The sequence below is a fragment of the Fundulus heteroclitus genome, chromosome 7 (assembly GCF_011125445.2).
Source record: "Fundulus heteroclitus isolate FHET01 chromosome 7, MU-UCD_Fhet_4.1, whole genome shotgun sequence".
NCBI classification, from domain to species: domain Eukaryota; kingdom Metazoa; phylum Chordata; class Actinopteri; order Cyprinodontiformes; family Fundulidae; genus Fundulus; species Fundulus heteroclitus.
This window is the reverse complement of record NC_046367.1, coordinates 10,472,345-10,493,217: the sequence shown is the minus strand read 5'-3', so window position 1 is coordinate 10,493,217 and position 20,873 is coordinate 10,472,345. Positions and strand designations below refer to the sequence as shown.

At 41.4% G+C, this 20,873-nt stretch overlaps 1 protein-coding gene across 1 annotated transcript; it reads right to left on the bottom strand.

Moving 5' to 3' along the window:
- Positions 1–7,481: 7,481 nt before the first annotated feature.
- LOC105923114 (trace amine-associated receptor 13c-like) lies at positions 7,482–8,672 on the bottom strand. The gene is made up of 2 exons (XM_036138900.1): positions 8,499–8,672; positions 7,482–8,295 (listed from the first exon to the last, which is right to left on the bottom strand). The coding sequence occupies exons 1-2, from the start codon at positions 8,669–8,671 to the stop codon at positions 7,482–7,484; spliced, it is 987 nt and encodes a 328-aa protein (XP_035994793.1). The 5' UTR covers position 8,672.
- Positions 8,673–20,873: the final 12,201 nt, after the last annotated feature.

Below are 20,873 nucleotides of genomic sequence, written 5' to 3'. Positions count from 1 at the left end.
AATAAATAAATGAATTAATTAGTTTTCACTATATAAGCAGAGTAATGTGAACTTTTAAATAGCATTTCATTTTATGAACATCTTAGAGTAAGCTGATTTCTGCTACTCTGGCAGGCTTCAATAAAACGCAAAGAAAAGGTTACTGGCTAAAATGGATAAGGTTGCAATGAAATTAGCATAATGACACATCCTACTAACTAACATGGGTAAATTTAGGATTAAAGCATCAGGGTACAATGGTTATAATATTTATGGAGATTTAATATCTTTCAACTAGAACACAAATAACTCAAAAGTCTTTTTAACCAGTTAAACATCCTAAGGGAAAAAACACATAGCACTGAGTTTTAGCTAACTGTTAACATGAGGGCTTTTAGATCAGGATAATTTAATGGTTATCGTCTTACATACAGAAAATAAGTAAGATTAATTTAATTAGATTAAATTATGTGGACATTTTTGGATCTGGTCAGGATTGCTGGGGGCTATGATGATAAAAGGGTAACAGCTTGAAGGTGTATCAGTAAATGAAGGTTTTCTCTGAGGAACATCAAAGCAGCAAAGACACACCACATTGAAACTCCTGTTGTGTAAAGAACATCTTGAATGGGACATAAGGTGAGATCCTTACAATAAGAGACGTTCCACACAGGGGTATGTGTAGACCCCTGGGGCATGGCACCCAGGACGAGCTGCTGTGGACTTGACACAGCTGGTGGAACCAGAGGGACGACGAGGTGGTCCCACAGGTCACCCGACACCTTACACTGACTGTAAAGGGTTCTGGGTTTTCAGGGTTGCTGAAAACAGAAAGCTTCAGAGAACCTTTAACCTTTCCTGACCAGGCACTCAGAACATAGATCATAGATCAGCTTGCAGAGGCCTAGACAAATAGGAACGCAGAGACGCGTTCATCCAAGAACTTCTTAATCAAAGTCCTTAATCCTCAGTTTAAGAAGATAAATAAATAAATAATCACAATGTACACAATGTAAGGTTTACTTTATTTTAGGATTAAATTGGGAACTAATTCTGATTTGCCTAAGTAGCTTTGGTTGTTCAACAATGTTAGAACGTTTTCAAAAGCTCCTGTTCTCTCCTGCTCACTGCTTTGTTTTGTAGAACCTTGGCGTCCTTCAACAGTAACAGCATGGTGTAGATATTTTGTCTTTTCTGTGCAGAACAGCACCTCACTTTCTTCTTTAAAAAAAGAGAGAGAAAGAGGGAAAAAGGCTTTCACATGGAAAGGCTTTCTTTTTCTCAGTTGGGTTTTCAAAATAAAATGGGAAATGACATGAAACGAATATGTTGATGAAATTATGTTGCAGAGAACTTCAACTGTCAGACAACAACAGTTAAGACACACATTGAAAGCATTCTGTTAAGAATTATTATGAATTTACTACAGATACATTTGAACTTAAAGACTACTCTTTTTAACTAATAATTAAATTGCAGAATTCTGAGAGATAAATAATAGTGGACAGAAATATCTTGAATGTGAAAGTGCTTGGAGGATGTTTTTTAATAAATGACACATGAATGGGGGTTTTGATAAGAACACTAATTACACCTTGTTTCTGTTCCCCAGTGGAAACAAGGACTCGTGTCTGCAGACCATCTTCCCAAAGTGTTTTATTAGGGAGAACTGCAAAATAAAATGCTAATGGCCCAATTAAGAACTGAACGCTTAATACCATCCAGCTCAATCGTCCAGCCTGCAAGGAGGAACCAAGAAGAGGACTGGGGATGAAGAAGCCAGAGAACTTATTCCTTATTCTTCAACGGGAGAAGTTGCCTGAAGAACCCTAAGCGCGATTAGATTATTTTCTGCCTTGTGCCTGAATGGCTTGAAGGCTTTCTTAACTTTGCGTTCTTGACGTTTCAGACTCTTCTCATATTTTGTTGCTGTTTGTTTAACTGCTCTGTTCCACTGACTCACATGTTTGATTTTTTTTGTGTTATGAGATCTACACTTTAATGTTACATCATGTTGATCAATATGGTTGTATGGGAAAAATGGAAACTGTTTGCTTCAGACACACAAAGATCTATGGTTTATGCACCTTTTTGATTTGATATAGGAAGAACCAGGATCGGATTGGCTCTAAATATCCTTTAATATTAGCTGGTAATGTTAACACTTAGATTCAATACAGGGTTTTCAGGCTCAGATTGGCCGAGAGCAGATCTCCCTGGGAGGGGGGCCTTGCCAGGTTTTACTACCCCCTGGGGGGGGGGGGGTACATTTTTGGGGTTCCCCTGCCCTCACTGAACCTCTCCTGCCTTTGCTCCTGGTGTTGTAAGTTTGGAGTGGTGGATTATTGTCCATCGTAGGGGTGAGTGGAGAAAGGAGTAGGAGGGTATTCAGGGTGGGTGAGAGTAGACGGATTGGACCTTGGTTACTGAACAGGTTTTAGCTTATCTAGTCTAATGTAATTTCAAAATAATGTGCGCATAGGGACCTAAAACAGGCCTTACCTAATTAGATGAATCCTAAATTGTAGATAAAAGCTAAACCTTTGATCGTGTGAGTTAAAGCTCTATGAAGCATTCATGTAGATCTGTACTAAAAGTTCCAGCACTACCCGGTTCCAACACAGGAACCCTTTGGGTCCCACTTTACGAGTTTACAGAAATGGTTCCTCTGTGCTTTGTTCACATTTTCATATGATGGGTCATCTTGTTTTGTCTTGATGCTGACGACGCCATCATCCAAAAAAAAAAAAGAAAAAAAAAAGAGAGGAATGTTATAAGAATTATTATTCTGAAGTCACTATGGCCTCACACCACTCGGACATAGGAGGCCTGGAGACCTGATGGCTGTGTATAAGTAAGTGTAAGGCGGTTGTCCTTGGCAACAAGGCTTCAGTAAATCGTCTCCCCCTGTAAATATTTGTGATGTTTGTTATGTTATGGCGGTTGTACTGAAAAAGCAATTTCCCTCTGGGATTATTAAAGTATATCTGATTCTTATTCTGATAAGATAGACTTTATTGATCTCACAGTGGAGAAATTCACTTGTCATGTCGGCTCAATAATCAAAAGGTGCCAAAAGGAGGAAAAGGTGCATGAGGTAAATACAGTGTGTCCACATATACACAATGTATCGATAAAAATAAATAAAGTAATCCAGATCCAGATGTTATTCAACAAATTTTAACAACATCTGATGTGGACTTTCAAAATGAAAGCCCGCCAAAATCTCTACATTCAGTCACTGTTAAAGATTATGTGATCATAGAGGCTGGAGCTGCGAGAGACAGTTACCAAGGAAACGATTGGACAACACACAAACTCAAGGACTTCAAAGAAATGGACACATGGATAGCCATGGAGCCAGACTCTTTCAGTCTGACTCTGATACGTGTCCTGGAAGACAACATGGAATCAGCAAATCTATGAGAAGGCTTTGCTGATCTATCTAAGCTGACATAACTAACAGTTGGACACTGTCTCTTGAATCCATAAATCTGCCCGTCTTGCGTTGTTATTTCTATGAGAGTCCAGTACTGAAGCCGTAACATCCCACTACCTTTTCAGATTAAATATGTTAAAATATAGTTTTTGTTTCAAGAGTCTTTTTATTATTACAGAGGTCACTGAAGTCTACAATTAGAGAACACTACATTTTTCAGGCAAAGAACCTGGGGGGACCACTACTGGATGCAATCAATTCTTATGTCCCACTTTTACCTAAGTTGCTGTCAAGGTTGCCTAGGAAATGTAAATTTTCGTTGAATACTGTCATTTCAGCATGACAGTAGAACACCTATAGATGCTGCTCAACAAATTTCAACCACATCTGATGTGGAATTTCAAAATAAAAGCCCACCAAAACCTCTACATTTAGCCACTTTGACATGGTTGCTGTCAATATTGTTACGACACAGTAGAGTTCCAGTGAATAATTTTATTTCATCGTGACAGTAGGCTACCTCCAGATGGTTCACAATTTTTCACTTCATGATGTGCGATTTCAACATAAAAGCTCATCAAAACCTCCACATTTAGTCACTTTTACCTAAGTTAACCCTAACATTAGTTTTTATTTTGAAGGTTAAGTGCACAGGGTGTGTGGCTTAAGTTCATCAGATGGGCGCCATGATACAAGCAGGGTCCGAAATTAACACTCGCCAGTCGCCAAATGCGAGTAAATTTCCCGTTTGGCGAGTGAATTTCAGAGGGCTAGCTGCCACATGGCGAGTAAATGTTTGTACCAAATAAAATAAAAATAACATAAAAATAACGAAACCCATATGATCCGTTCACAGCTCTGTCTATCCAGAGCTCAGTCTAGACCCGCCTTCTGCGGTGCTGGTTCAGCTTCTTTCACATTCAGAACCAGTCATGGCTGAACGCTAGATCAGAAAACAGATCTGCTAACCAGATACAGTCTAAAACGCCAATTAGTCTGTTTATAAGTTTCGTTCTTATTTATTCTGTTTTTTTTTTTTTAACTACCTGCGCTGCGGTTCTGTGCTTCACCGCTTTTACTGCGCCTCCCCCGCCCCCCCTCTCGGAGCAAGGTGCTTTTATCAGCGGCCAGCCTTCAAAACGTGAATCGCTACGTTTAATGTCCTTCCACTCGTACCAAAATGTCCCAATTAAAGTCAGAGTCAGTAACTGTTTTTTCATGCTCTTTTGTTTTTAACGACACAGAACCAGCGGTGCTTCGGTAGGCGTGGTGCGTTGCGCTTGAATTCAGGTGCGCAAAATTACGTTACATGTAACCTGTAACATCGGGGGCGCAGCGCACGAGGGTAAAATCCAGCAGCGAGATCAGCGTAAAGACGCAGCGTGAACCCTGAGTGCTTTAAGTGTTGCAGCTGAGGGGAAAATTTTGAACCGTACACAGGGGCGGTTCTGGACAGGGGCCAACAGGGGCCTATGCCCATGTAGAACTGTTCCTGGCCCCTGTTATGGCCCCTGTACTAAAAACATGATGTTAAATTTCTTAGGATGATAAAATGCTGACAAAGATAACGTGACTGACTGGTCATTTGGATCAGTTGTATTTTTTTTTGTTTATGTTTTTACCCAATAATAAAATAACAAAATAATTTAAAAAATATAAAAAAATAACAATTAAAATTAAGCTGTTTCACGTTAAGCTCCCGCTGTATTGAGAAAAGATCAGGGGTCTGCAACCTGCAGTTCCAGAGCCACAATTGGCTCTTTGGCTAACTTAATATTTTAAACAATGAAATCTTGACCTGTCCCCCCCCCCCAATCTTTTGTTCTGTGCCCCTGTGAAAAAACACTGGCCCCACCCTGACCCACCCTGCTAAATTTGGTCTAGAACCCCCACTGACCGTACAGGCTTGATGAAACTGCCTCATTCACAAATAAGACCAACATGGATAGAATAATGATAATCTGTAGTGTTTTTTAATCGCCTGGATGTGAATCTGATAATTCATATTGTGTCTTTTATAATCAACTACAATATTTTCTTTTTTTTAAGTCAGGAAACAAAGGTTTCTCTTCCAGGGTCCAGTCAGCCACGCCCCCAACCACACACCCCATAATTAACATAATCTCACTCTTAATTTTTATAAAAGTTGAGGTCTGGTCAGGATTAATATTTTGGCCGGTAAAAAATATGCCTGGCCGGTGGATTTTTACATCTACCGGCCAACTTGGCCGGTGAATCACAAAGTTAATTTCGGACACTGGATACAAGCGCTATGAAACGGAAGGTTTCCAGGGTAGAGCCATACCCGTTTTCTGGCTGATGCTCATAAATGACATTTGATCAAATTGCTGCAGTAACCAGGTCCTCACTCTACATCAAAGTACTCACTTTAATGGCAAAATATTAAAAATATGTTCTCACTGCGCGCGCGCACACACACACACACACACACACACACACACACACACAATGTGAAGGGAATTCAAGGGACTTGGACTAAACAGCTATGTAGCCTTAAGAAAACTGGTAATCAGTAAGGCTAACTGAAAAAAAAAAGTCTTCACCTTGCTACCTAGCAAAAAGATTGCACACTGGAGCAATGGAACAAAGTCATATGGTCAATGAGTCCAGATTTACCCTGCTCCAGAGTGATGGGCGGATCAGGGTAAGAAGAGAGGCAGGTGAAGTGATGCAGCCATCATGTCTAGTTCCTACTGTACAAGCCTGTGGGGGGAATTGTTATGATCTGGGGTTGCTGCCGTTGGTCAGACAGCAGTTCAGCAAAAGTATGTGCTCAAAGAATGAGGTCAGCTGACTACCTGAATATAATGAATGACCAGTGTAAGGGACCGAGCCGAAAAAGCAGAGAAGCACAGGGAAATCTTTGAGGAAAAAAAGTAACAAAATTTATTTACCACACGAACATACTTTTTCTCCTTCCTCTCTTAAACTGACACACAAGGGAAACATATACACTGGTTGATCAGACCATTTTGACACAAGAGGGGAACATAAAATACATTTACCTAAACAAAACTACAACAAAAGACCAGCTAATCAGTACAGTACTAAAATCAGCAACCTATGAGGAAGAGGACTTAAATAATTAAACTTGCCAAATTTAATTACAAAAGACAAAACCACATAGAAAAACCTAAACATTTCCAACACCCCTTCTAAAACTAAATGGAAGAGTCCAACTAAGCCTCCTTGTCATGGGGATCTTTTGCAGCTGGGGACTCCTTTCCTCTACTGGCCACACCCACATGACAGCCTCCCAGGAACTGGCAACTCAGATGAAAAGTATATTAGTTTAAAGTAAACCAAAAACACAAGAAATGACAAAATGAGTCAACTAAATGTGTGCACCCAAATAGTTAACCAATGTCAAATCAAAGTGAAAAAGTGACATGTGTTAAAGTAAAATATGACATTTATTTAAATGAAATCATTACCAAATCATTTGTTGTGTGGTTGCACATGCGGCCATCACAACCAGTTTATTCCATCAATTGACTTTTTCCTTTCTTGATAGCACAAGCGTATTCTAAGATGACAATGCCAGGATTCACCACACTCGAATTGTGAAAGAGTGGTTCAGGATACATCAGACATTTTCACACATGGATTGGCCACCACAGAGTCAAGAGAATCTTTGGGATGTATGTGCTGCGCAGGTAACTCTGAAATTAGGACTGGTCAAGATAAATTGTTATTTTCCTGTCTTTCACTGTCCCATGTTAAAAGGTTCTTTAAAAAGTCCAAACAGGCAGGTTTACATTTTGGGAGGATATGTGGCCTTTGAAAACTTTTTTTGTTCTTTTAGCACTTCTGTTAAAGATCCATTTGATGTTTTTTGTACTATACTCATCATTAGTAAGGCAGTTGATTTAGGTCATGTGTTTCCCTGAGTGTTGAAACTTTTTGGAATTATGTAGTTTAGCAAATCATTATTTGGGTTCATCATGTTTTTGTAGTACAAGCCTTTTAGTAATGCAACCTGTCTGCATGGATGTCAAAGGAATCCCAGATTCAATAAAGTCAATTAAGTTCTAATATTTTTTCACAATATTTGGGCCTCATATGAGCCTGGCTTTAGTATCTTTAGAGTGACAATGAGTTTTACAGTTTTTCTGAACCAAGGGTAGAACAGGGCATAAATCACTGGGTTTAAAGATGAGTTAAAACAGTACAGATAATACACTGCAAAAATTGTGGAGCTGCTGAATGAGTCTTCTCCTGCAAGAGAGAGGCAATAATATGGACAGAAACATAACAGGAACACCAGTACAAGAACACCAAGAGTCCTGGCTGCTTTCAGCTCAGATTTGTTTGCTGTTGTAGTGGAAAGCTGCAGTTTTACAGCTGTGACCTGAGCGCGCATGGCACGAGCCTGTGACACAGCTACCACAAATACTCTCATGTATAGGACTATGATGATGGTAATTGGAGCCATAAAGGTTATAACAAGATCAAAAGTTGCTGTAATGAAGTCCATAGCAGTTACACACTCTCCATAGCAGTAATTATTCCGTCCTGTCTGAATCAGATCATCTTTTACAAATAAAATGCTGTAGACAATTGAACAGAGCCAACACAGACAGATACAGACTTTGACTCTTCTCCCTGTGACTCTAGTTTGGTAATGCAGAGGATCACAAATAGCCACATAACGATCAATTGATATGAGCACCATATTGCCTACTGAAGCAGAGGTGATGATGAAGCACAAGTAATTAAATATAAAACAAATATTATCACCAAGAAACCAGCAGCTTGTGTTTCGGTAGATTTCCCCTGGCATTGATATGAACCCTACGAGCAAATCTGACACAGCCAGAGAGAGGAGGAGGATGTTAGTGGGTGTGCGGAGCTGCCTGGATGGGAGGGAAAAAAATGTAATTAAACTTTTTCTCCAAAAAAATAAATTTTACAGAGAAAAAATAACCAATTGTCTATATTTCCAAAATTTATTATGAGTCTAATTCCATCTGGAACAAATAATTAATTAAGAAACATCCGTTTAAAAGGCTTGATAAATCACATTTAAAAAGAAAGAAAGATAAAATGAAATATCTGCCTGAAGTGGGAGACTGAGATGATGACGAGTAAGTTGAGAGCCACGGCGATCAGAGAGATGACTGACAATATGATCTGAACCAGGACAACTTCAGTCCAGAGAGATGTAGGCTTTTTGCAGGAGTTATTGTAGAGGTGTGGGTAGCAGAGGTCTGCACTGTCCTGAGTCTTCATCTTCAGTGATTAGTAGAGACCAGAACCTCTTGCTGATATCAAACAAATGTGTTAAGAAGGATCAGTTGACTAACTGACTCCTCCTCGTTTCCTTCAGTCACTCTTGGATCATCTAGCAGATCTGTTGTCAGAATCCTGAAACAGCTTAGTTAAGTCCAAACTTTTTTACTTTTCATACAACAGACTTTTTACATATCTTTAACATTATGTACACATCAAACTGTTTTTATGAAGTACCTCAAATAGGTTGTTTCTGGACCTGCCATTTGTTTGTGGAAAATTAAGTAATTTAATAAAGGTAGACATGAAAAAAAACTTTGTTTAATTCATTATACAAAACTTATTGGATGCGGTTTTCCAAAATGAAGGAGTTAAGACACCTCACCCCAATAGATCATGTTACAATAGATTTGAGTAAAATCAGTGCTCCTTGCTGCTTTCAAATGCAAGCAAACTGTTTTTACTTGTTAACACTGCCACCTACTCTTGTGTTCTGATTATTAGAAAACGAGAGGGATGTGAACACAAGAGGAAGAAACTTTTTCCAAGGCAAATATATGTATCAGATTTCTGTCTGTATTCTTTACAACATGAGAAGAAATAATGCTAAGTGAGTTAAATCCTCCTCCTGTTCCCTCCTCTCACTGTCTGCAACTAATAAGCTAGATAGCATTCTATATGTATGAGTACTTTAGAGTTGTCTAATCTTTTTGTTCAACTTATTACCAAATCGTCAGAACTATTGGAAAAGTAGTATATTTTAAAATGTCTGCCTACATACAAGTTTGGGGTATCCTAAACAAGTAGGTCTGGAGCCGTGTCATAGGTTAGCTTAGAAATGATGGTGAGGTCTAGGTCCGGGGGTTCCTTTAACAAGGCTTGAGCTTCACAGTGGGTGAAAGAGTGAAAGCTAAATGGAAAGAACGATCAGAGGAACGGACGAGGGGTATAAGTGAGACATGTACCCCCCACCTTTTGAATCATGGTGAGAACAAACACAGCCCTCTTTAATTTCCTATGTTCACTGTCACTTTCCATACAGAAATCTTTATTGCCACAATAGCAGAGTCAGAGAGAGCAGAAGCCAGAAGCAATGGATGATGGTATTGAATCTTCACAGGTAAGGAGAGGCTACACATTGCTGAGTAAAATATATCTGAGGTAATGCAGTTGTCAGGTCAGGGTTTTCAAATATATTTCAGAATAACTCTCGTTTACACTATAAAATGTAATATTCTGGTTTCTGTTCTGGTTTTATGTTTAAGCTATTTTGTTCTCCTGCCTTAGGTTCTCTGGTTGCTTTGAGTTTTGTCTTGTCTAGGTTCTTGTTTACTGTTAGGTTATCCTGTTTTGTCATCAGTTTTAGTCTTAGCTTTATCTTCTGTTTTAGGGTTTGTACTTCAGGGTGGTTTTGTTTTTTAGCAAGTCTGGTGTAGTTTCTGTCCACTTGTCCTGTCAGCTTTTTAGGTTTGGTTTCTGCTCTGTTATTGTTTTGGGCCTCAGCACTGATGTCTGGGGTCCGTTCTTCGTACGTCGCTAACTCAGTTAGTAGGATTTCATTGTTGACGATTTGGCATGATCTTGGATCGTTTGGTTCTTCGAAAGACATCCTGCACTTGTTGTCATAGCAACATGTGCGCCAGCTTAAGCCTGCTCGAGAGCAGGCTTATTTCATGTAAACAAGATTAGATCACGGCTGTATAAGCGGAGGAGATAGGGAAGTCTGCCGTAGCCATGTCCATTTTTACGACAGCAACCTGTTGCGGAAGGTGCAAGAATAATTTGCAGAGTTTTTCGAATTAATTGCGTATTGCGCAATAGACAGGATCCTTTAGCGCAGCGCGACAGTGTAATTGTAGAGAGATTTTTCTTGGTGGCTGTTATAAAAGAGAAACACATCATTTAACAGTGGCTTTTATAGAGGAAAAAGTGGTGTTAGAGCCATAAATAGAAAATATTTAAGTTATTTGTATGATGGTTTGCTTTTTATTTTTATACTATAGTAAGAAGATTTGTTCGGGCCATTTTGTTGTGAAGTTTAGTTTACTTTGAAAGGCTTGCTTCCTGTCGAGCCGTATATTGTATTAGGAAAAACTATGGATGGATTATCTAGACACAGAGCAATACAGTTTTACCGTGTAAACTGTGGATGACTTGGAAAAGGAAGATTTTCATTTTTTATGGATAAAGATTTTTTTTGTTAAAGTTCCCAGTTTGCACGTGTCCTTTACTTCCCGTGTCTAAGGAATGACACTGAAATTTGGATCTCTTGACATAACAAGTGCCTTTTTAAAATAAAGTGTAATAATTAAAGGCTACCATTTTGTAGAATATTCTTGTATTTCACTTTTACTTGTCCCCATGTTCTAGTGGGTCCCGTGGAGGCTCTGATATAAAAGAACAAATAATATCAAATTATTAAAATGCAAAAATTCACACTGTAGAAAGTGATAGAAACATCTACCATGGACAGTATTTACGCATTAATTTGTCTGCTACTTTTTGCCAGCCGTCTCTCCTGGCTTTAACAGATTTTGAGGTGTTTTAATTAATGACTCAAATTCGGCATAACCTTCCAAGCTCTTGTTCTGCTTGAGAGAAAAACTGTGGGCGTTCTTTGTCCATGCTGAACAGCCAATAGCAGCGCTGCTGATCAATGTTTCTACTATCGATACATTTCCCCTTTTAAACAAACGCATGAACGCGCAGTTGTCTCAGATAACTCAATCCAGCCATACTAATCATAAACAACAGGTGTGTTTGAAGAACCCAATTAGCCAGATCATGATTAGCCGGATTAAGTCATCTTGGATGTCTCATTTGATCTCGGATGTTTTAAGCAACGTACGAAGAACGGACCCCAGGTCTAATTACTTACTCTGCACACCTGCCTAACTTCTTCCCTGCTGCAATCACCTCTCACCGGTTTCACCTGCCTCCACCTCCATATAAGCTGTTGGGACCAGACATCAGTGTCAGGTTGTCTTGTTGAGTTGATGGGTGAGTCTCCTCCTGCAGCATTCAGTTTTTGTATTGTCTTTTGGATTATTTTCACCCTCTTGTCTCCAGAAGCCTGAGTCATCCTGTTCGGTCGGTCTGTCCCTGTTTGTACCTGCCCAGCTGGTCTGTTTATTTTTATACCTTTTTGTTCAACGGTCTCTTTGGATTTCTCCCTGTTTTTTTTTATTTTGTTATTAAAGAGCCTTTCCTTTAAACAAACCTCTGCTGGTCTGGCTGAATTCTGGGTCCGCTGCCTCTGATCATTACAATAAAATAGTTTTAATCTGTACTTTGTTAGCCCAGGGAGAAGGCCATGAATCAGGGTAAAGACCAGGGGTCCGTTCTTCGTACGTCGCTAACTCAGTTAGCCGGATTTGATTGTTGACAATTTGGCATGATCTTGGATTGCGAGCAGGCTTATTTCATGTAAACAGGATTAGATTGCAGCTGTATAAGCGGAGGAGATAGAGTCATAAATAGAAAATATTTAAGTTATTTGTATGATGGTTTGCTTTTTATTTTTATCATATTCAGTAAGAAGGTTTGTTCAGGCCATTTTATTGTGAAGTTTAGTTTTACTTTGAAAGGCTTGCTTCCTGTCGAGCCGTATATTGTATTAGAAAAAAACTATGGATGGATTATCTAGACACAGAGCAATACAGTTTTTGACCGTGAAAACTGTGGATGACTTGGAAAAGGAAGAACTTCATTTTTTTATAGATAAATAATTTTTTGTTAAAAATCCCAGTTTGCACGTGTTCTTTACTTCCAGTGTCTAAGGAATGACACCGAAATTTGGATCTCTTGACATAACAAGTGCCTTTTTAAAATAAAGTATTGTAATTAAAGGCTACCATTTTGTAGAATATTCTTGTATTTCACTTTTACTTGTTCCCATGTTCTAGTGGCTCCCGTGGAGGCTCTGATATAAAAGAATAAAGTAAATATGAAATTATTAAAATGCAAAAATTCATACTGTAGAAAGTGATAGAAACATCTACCATGGACAGTATTTATGCATTAATTTGTCTGCTACTTTCTGCCAGCCCTCTCAACTGTCTTTAGCAGACTTTGTGGTGTTCCCTGTCTTTTTAATTATTGACTCAAATTCGACATAACCTTCCATTAAAAGGTCGTGTTCTGCTTGGGAGAAAAACTGTGGGCGTTCTTTGGCCATGCTGAACAGCCAATAGCAGCGCTGCTGATCATTGTTTCTACTATCAATACATTTCCCCTTTTAAATGAACGCTCAGTTGTCTCAGATAACTCAATCCAGCCATACTAATCGGAAACAACAGGTGTGTTCGAAGAACCCAATTAGCCTGATCATGATTAGCCGGATGAAATCATCTTGAATGTCTCATTTGATCTTGGATGTTTTAAGCAACGTACGAAGAACGGACCCCAGGCTACAGCACTGACAGTTAGGGAAAGCCTCCAGAGAGTGAAGGAGCATGAAATGAATCTATGTATGATTTATTTTTAAATATTTATTTTCAGCTGTTATTTGACATCTGTATCATTTGCGTTCTTAAAAGAAGTTGGAATATGTCATGCCATTTTTCTTGATCTTCATTAAATTTGGAAATCTGTTAAATTTGACTACAATGTGGATATGGTTTCAATGTCCATGCCAAAACCCACTTATGATGAGTACAATTAATGGACATCGTGTTCCCTCACCCGGACGTGGGTCACCAGGGCCCCACTCTGGAGCCAGGCCTGGAGGTGGGGCACGTTGCCAAGCGCCTGGTGGCCGGGCTTTTGCCCATGGAGCCCGGGGGCCAAAGGGGTCGGTGCATTGTACAATGGGTGGCAGTCGAGGGCGGGGACCTTGGCGTTCCGATCCTTGGCTGCAGAAGCTGGCTCTTGGGACGTGGAATGTCACCTCCCTGGTGTGGGAGGAGCCTGAGCTAGTGCGCGAGGTGGAGCAGTTCCAACTACAGATAGTCGGACTTACCTCGACGCATGGCTCTGGAACCAGTCTCCTTGAGTGGGGCTGGACATTCTTCCATTCTGGAGTTACCCCTGGTGAGAGGCGCCGAGCTGGAGTGGGCATACTTGTTGCCCCTCATCTTGGTGCCTGTATGTAGGGGTTTACCCCAGTGAACGAGAGGGAAGCCTCCCTCCGCATACGTGTGGGGGGACAGGTTCTGATTGATTGTGCTTATGCGCCAAACAGTAGTTCAGATTACCCACCCTTTTTGGAGTCCTTGGAGGGGGTACTGGAGAGTGCCACTCCTGGGGACTCCCTCGTTCTTCTGGGGGACTTCAACGCTCATGTGGGCAATGACAGTGAGACCTGGAGGAGGTGGTTGGGAGGAATGGCCCATGAAGAGAGGGGCATAGCTCTCCACCAACCACCACCTCGTGGTGATTTAGCTCTGATGGTGGGGGAAGAAGCCGGTCAGACCTGGCAGGCCCAAATGTATTGTGAGGGTTTGCTGGTCCCCCGTGAGACGGAACTTTGACTCCCACCTCCTTGAGAGCTTTGAACACGTCCCGCAGGAGGCGGGGGACATTGAGTCTGAGTGGACCATGTTCTGTGTCTCTATTGTTGAGGCGGTTAGTCGGAGCTGTGGCCGCAAGGTTGTCATGCATGTCGCGGTGGCAACCATCGAACATGCTGGTGGACACCAGCGATGAGGGAAGCTGTCAAGCTGAAGGAGGATCAGCTCTACACCCTCAACAGGATCCTGGAGGTTGCATGGGAGTTTGCCCAACCAGTCTACATGTGCTTTGTGGATCTGGAGAAGGCATTCAACCGTGTCCCTCAGGGGGGGTCCTGTGGGGGGTTCTCTGTGAGTATGGAGTAACGGCATTTTAATAAGGTCTGTTAGGTCTCTGTATGACCGGTACCAGAGTCTGGTCCGCATTGCCGGCAATAAGTCGGACTCGTTTCCGGTGAGAGTTGAACTCCGCCAAGGTTGCCCTTTGTCACCGATTCTTTTCTTAACTTTTATGGACAGAATTTCTAGGTGCAGCCAAGGTGTTGAGGGAATCCGTTTTGGTAACCTCTGCTAGTCGCAGATGACGTGGTTCTATTGGCGCGATCTACAGCTCTTGCTGGAGTGGTTCGCAGCCATGTGTAAAGTGGCCAGGATGAGGATAAGTGCCTCCAAATCCGAGACCATGGTCTTGAGCCAGAAAAGGGTAGAGTGCCTCCTCCGGGTTGGGGAGGATGTGCTGCCTCTGGTGGAGGGGTTTAAATATCTTGGGGTCTTGTTCACGAATGAGGGGAAGATGAAGCGGGAAATGGACAGGCAGATTGGTGCGGTGTCTGCTGTGAAGCGGGCGCTGTACCAGTCCGTTGTGGTGAAGAGTTAAGTTTGCATGATTGTTTTTTTTTTTTTTTTTTTTTTTACCAAACATCTGATGCTCAGTGTTCTGCAATTATACACTGTTTAAAGTTATTTATTGTTTAATAAATAACTCTCTGTCTGTTAGGTATTGTCTGGTAAATATCAGCTCTTAAGCTGATATCAGGACGATAGTTGAAAGGGAACATACGAGCACTGGCGATCTTTTGATCGAGAATAAATGAGTGACAACTTCTCTTCAAGTTCAAGAATTTAATAACAGAAATAAAATGAAGATCCAGAGAACATCACTATAGAAAGCTGTTTATCTGAATTAACACTATATTTCAATCAACAAATCCTCTCTACTAGGCTAGTGAAACTTAACTAAAACCACGAAGCAAAATAAAGATAAAAAGAAGCTAAGCTAAGGAACTATATAAACACACAAAAGACAAAACAAAAGTGGTTAATCATCATCAGAATAATTTAGTGAATCCTGGTTCACTGCAGATCTGAACATGGAATGAGCTTAAATTAGTTTAACTAATTTAGAACAATTGACATGGATTTCAACCCATTCACAATACAAATCCCGAGTTGCACAAAATATTCAAAAGGCTAGCCACCTTTCGAGCCGACAGAGACAAGCACCGCTGTGTGTCCCGAGCCCGTAACACCATCAGGAATCCCTCACACCCCCACCATGGACTGTTCTCCCTGCTGCCTTCAGGGAAGAAGTTCCGCAGCAACCGCTGTAGGTCCTCCAGGTTCTGCAAAAGCTTTTTCCCTGTTGCCATCAGACTGTTGAACTGCTAGTGACTCTGGGCTGTCGAGCCTGAAAAACTGACTCTGTACCACATTCACATAACTGCACATTTACACATTTGCACATATGCTTCAGAATGCTGGACTGATGAAGCCACTAAATGGACTGTGAACTGCTGAAACCCAAAACGGACACTGCACCACACTCACATAACTGCACATCTACGCATTTGCACATATGCTTCAGAATGCTGGACTAATGAAGCCACTAAATGGACTGTGAACTGCTGAAACCCAAAACGGACACTGCACCACACTCGCATAACTGCACATCTACGCATTTGCACATATGCTTCAGAATGCTAGACCGCAGAATGCTGGACTGCTGAAGCCACTAAACGGACTAGCTACACATTTGCACATATGCTTCAGAATGCTGGACTGATGAAGCCCAAAATGGACTCTGAAAGGCTGAAGCTACAAATGGACTCTGTACCACATTCGTATATTACACGGTTTTAATAATACTCTCCTAGATACCGTGAATAGCACACTATTTCCCCTGCATTGTTTACATTGTTACATTGTTTTACATTGTTTACATTTCAAGTGTTTACATAAATCAGTGCTGCATCATTATCCTGACAATTAGTGCAATTTACTGTGATCTTTCAAGCTGTATGCAAACAAAGTTTCGTTCTGTACGCACTTTGTGCATACAAATTGACAAATAAAGCTGTCTAAATTCTAAAGTCTAAAGTCTAAAGTGAAGATACTGTAGTTTGGCGAGTTCATCATGTAGATTTGTTATTCACAATTAGGGGAAAGGTTATACTGTACAGAATGTTAAACAATTTCTGAAGGTTATGAAGAACTTGAAAATTATTAAAGTAGAGGATTTTTTTCCCTGACAAGAAAATGTTGTTTCTCCTGTATGTGAGATCTCAGTTGAATAATAAAAAAAAGGGGGGGGGGGCTATATTGAGAAAGAAATCTACCGGTTAAAAAAATGTATCCGAAAACTTAGACAATAACTTAATAATGAGGACTCTGAAGCCCCTTAGTTCTTTGTTTTTTATCTTAGTGTTAGTCCTTACACCTCTGGGAATGAGCCACTTCAGAGTCTCTTCATTAAATCTGAAAGGAGCCCGAGATGTGAGGAAGAGAATCGGTGCATTTGAATTAATGAATATAAAACATCTGAATGTGTTAATGGTTCAAGAAAAACACAGTGATCTTTTAAATTAGGTAGACTGGAAGGGATAAGTCATTTTGAGTCATTTAAACCAGACTAGTGGTGGAGTAGAAATTCTTTTCTGTATTTTTTTTTTTACCAGAATCATACAAAATTGAAGAGTTGGCAAAAGGTAGACTAATGGTGGTGAACGCAGTATGAATGTTTCAATATTATATTGTTAATGTGTATACTCCAAATACAGGATGGTAGAGGGTTATTTTCTTGCACAAGCTTGAAGATGTTGTCTAAACGTGATGCTGAAAGTTTTCTTTTTTTGGGTGGTGATTTTAACTGTACCGAAAATGATAAACTAGATAGGAATCATTTTGAACCTCATCCACTTGCAAAAACTTGTTTAAAATATTTAATAGATATATTTAGATTAGCTGATGTATGGAGAGAAATACATATTAAACAAAGACAATATACATGGGCCAGGAGTTCAGATAATACTTTTTCTGCAGCTAGGTTAGATAGAATATACAGTTTTAGACATAATATTGGTATTTTCCAAGAGTGTAATATTCATCCTGTAAGCTTTTCTGATCATGCTCTGGTTTATTGTACTGGTTTTATCACCAAACATAAATTTGCTTATTGGTATTTTAACACTGCTTTGCTGTTAGATGCCAATTTTAAGAAGGCATTAAGTTTTTTGCTGGGGAGTGGTGGCCTAGTGGTTAGAGCAGCGCGCTTGCACTCAGAGAAGGATGCAAGTACCCGGTTCGATCCCCAGCGCCTGCACTCTGGGTCCCCGAGCAAGACCCTTGACCCCAGAACGCTCCCCGGGCGCCGCACATGGCAGCCCACTGCTCCCCAAGGGTGATGGGTTAAAAGCAGAGAACAAATTTCGTTGTAATGTATGTTTCAATGACAATAAAGATGATATTACTATTACTATTACTATTTTAATGGAGAATTCACAGAACTAGAAAAGAGGATTTTGCATCACCAAGGCAGTGGTGGGATCGTCGTAAAAGTTGCTTTGGCTGACCAGCTGTGCTCAAAAACACAAAGAGCTTTGGTTCGGTGCATATTCCAAAAAGTTGGTTTGACAGACACTGCTACAAAGTTTTTCTTCTCATTGGAAAAAAAAAAGGACAAAGCTAGTTTTTGCATGGCCTAAAATCAGCTGCCAAGGTCCTTTTGACTGCAGATGGTGACATCATATTGATCTTTATAGCTCTGAATACACTGAGGATGATGAGTGTTTTGATAAGTTCTGCAGAGCTTTGTCGAAGAACTTTGACCTCAGAGCTATATGGGGGCAATTCTCACATTGTTACTGAAAAAAGATATTCAGGACATTAAAAACTGGCGACCAATCTCTCTATTGTGTACAGATTACAAACTGTTGTCAAAAGTGCTGGCAAACAAACTGAAAAGAGTAATTGATCAGATTGTCTATTGGACACAAACTTACTGTGTTCCAGGCAGTTCTATGTTTGATAATATAGCCCTCAGAAATACTTTGAAGGTCTCTTGCTCATTGGGTTGTAATGTTGGTTTGATTTGTTTGGACCAGGATTTTGACAGAGTTGAGCACCATTACCTCTGGAAGGTTTGGTCTCGGCCCTGAATTTATTGCCAAGATTATGGTTCTGTATTAAGACATTGAGAGTGTACTGAAATTTAATGGCTGCTTGTATAAATCTTTTAAGGTTACAAGAGTTGTACGCTCTTTCTATTAAACCACTGTTAAGGAATATTAGATCACATGTTGATGGTTTAACTTGGCCGGGTTTTGATATGTCTTTTAGTTTGTCTGCATAGAGATAAGATAAGATAAGATAAGATAGTCTTTATTGATCTCACAATGGAGAATTTCACTCGTCACATCGGCTCATACAAGAAGGTGCAGAGTAGGGAAGGTGCATTCAGTTATATACAGTGAATCTTCATATATACAATGGATCAGAAAGAATACCAAAAAAAATACAAAAAAGGAAATAGGAATGGGCATATGATGTCTCATTTACATTCTTAGTGGTCTATCTATATATATATATATATAAACATATCTATATACTTAAATATATACATATATCTATGCGCCTACTTACATACGCACCTACGCGTATGAACGTGCACATACATTGTATACATTTGTACATACATACATACATACATACATACATACATACATACATGTGGGCAGGCTTATGTTCAGGTGGTGATAGCAGCGGAAGTCACTACATCAGGATTATTGCACGTGTTGTAGGACAGTGTATTAAATAGATTATTGCACCTTGGTTATTGCACATTAATTATTACAGTTATGGTCACAGTTGCAGTTACAGTGCAGCATTGTATAATCTGGTAGCAGCAGGAATGAATGACCTGCGGTAGTGCTCCTTTTTACAGACAGGATGTCTAAGTCTTGCACTGAAGGAGCTGCTCAGCTCCTCTACAGTCTGGTGCAGGGGGTGGAAGGTGTTATCCATGATGGATGTGAACTTGGACAACACCTTCCTCTCAGCTACTTCCTCCACTGAGTCCAGAGTGCAGCCTAGGACAGAAGTGGCCTTCCTCACCAGCTTGTTCAGTCTCTTTCTGTCCCGCTCTGCACTGCCAGGAGCCCAGCAGACAACAGCGTAGAGGAGGGCTGAGGCCACCACAGAGTCATAAAAAGTTTTTAGCAGAGGCCGGCTTCCCACTCTCTGAGGAGGCTGAGAGACCTCAGCCTCCTCAGGAGGTGGAGGCGGCTCTGGCCCTTATTATACAGAGCATCAGTGTTATGAGTCCAGTCCAGTTTATTGTTGACGTGAACACCCAGGTATTTGAAACTCTCCACAGTTTCTATGTCCTGCCCCTGGATGTTCACAGGTGAGTGAGGTGGGGGTCTTCTCCTGAAGTCGATCACCATCTCCTTGGTCTTACTGGTGTTTAAGCACAGATGGTTTTTCTCACACCAGTCCACAAAGTCCATGATGACCGACCGGTACTCCACCTCGTTCCCCTCAGACACACAGCCCACAATGGCCGAGTCGTCAGAGAACTTCTGAAGGTGGCAGCTGTCCGTGTTGTAGGTGAAGTCCGAGGTGTAGAGGGTGAAGAGAAACGGAGACAGAACGGTGCCCTGGGGGGCCCCGGTGCTGCAGAGTGCCACCTCTGACTGACAGCCATGCAGCCGCACGTACTGAGGGCGGTCAGTGAGGTAGTCCATGGTCCAGTCAGCCAGATGTTTGTCCACCCCAGCGTCCTCCAGCTTCCCCCTCAGTAGCACCGGTCTGATGGTGTTGAAAGCGCTGGAGAAGTCAAAGAACATGACTCTCACAGCGCTCCGGGTGGTCTCCAGGTGGGTTAGCGCCTGCTGCAGCAGGTAGATGATGGCATCCTCTACTCCGATGTTGGGCTGGTAGGCAAACTGCAGCGGGTCCAGGGTGGGGCTGACCACAGTGCGCAGGTGAGCTAGGATGAGGCGCTCCATGGTCTTCATCAGGTGGGAGGTCAGGGAGACTGGTCTGAAGTCGGCCGGTCCCCTGGCGTGCAGCGTTTTGGGAACCGGTACCACACAGGAGGTCTTCCACAGGGTGGGCACCACCCCCAGGCTGAGGCTTAGGTTGTAGATGTAGCTGAGGACCTCACAGAGCTCATCTGCACAGGTCCTCAGCAGCCTGGGGGGGATGCCGTCCGGTCCTGAGGCTTTCCTTTGTTTCAGCCTCGTCAGCTGTCCTCTCACCTGCATTGGTGTGACTGTGAGGGGGGAGGAAGGTAGGGCTGAAGGTGTGGATGGGTCAGTCGTTGATAGGAGTGGCGGTGGGGGGGATGGTAGGTCTCTGGAGCGCTGGTGGTTGGAGACGTGTGGAGAGTTGACGGCAGGGAGGGGGCCAGTGTGGGGGGAGTCGAACCGAGTGAAGAATGAGTTCAACTCATCTGCAGTCTTGGTGTCACCGTC

Bases quoted from the DNA above. Each gene is read 5' to 3' on its own strand.
- LOC105923114 (XM_036138900.1), bottom strand. From the start codon at position 8,671: ATGAAGACTCAGGACAGTGCAGACCTCTGCTACCCACACCTCTACAAT. The intron at 8,296-8,498 runs GCAGATATTTCA...CCTCCCATCCAG, and splicing joins ATCTCAGTCTCCCACTTCAG to GCAGCTCCGCACACCCACTA.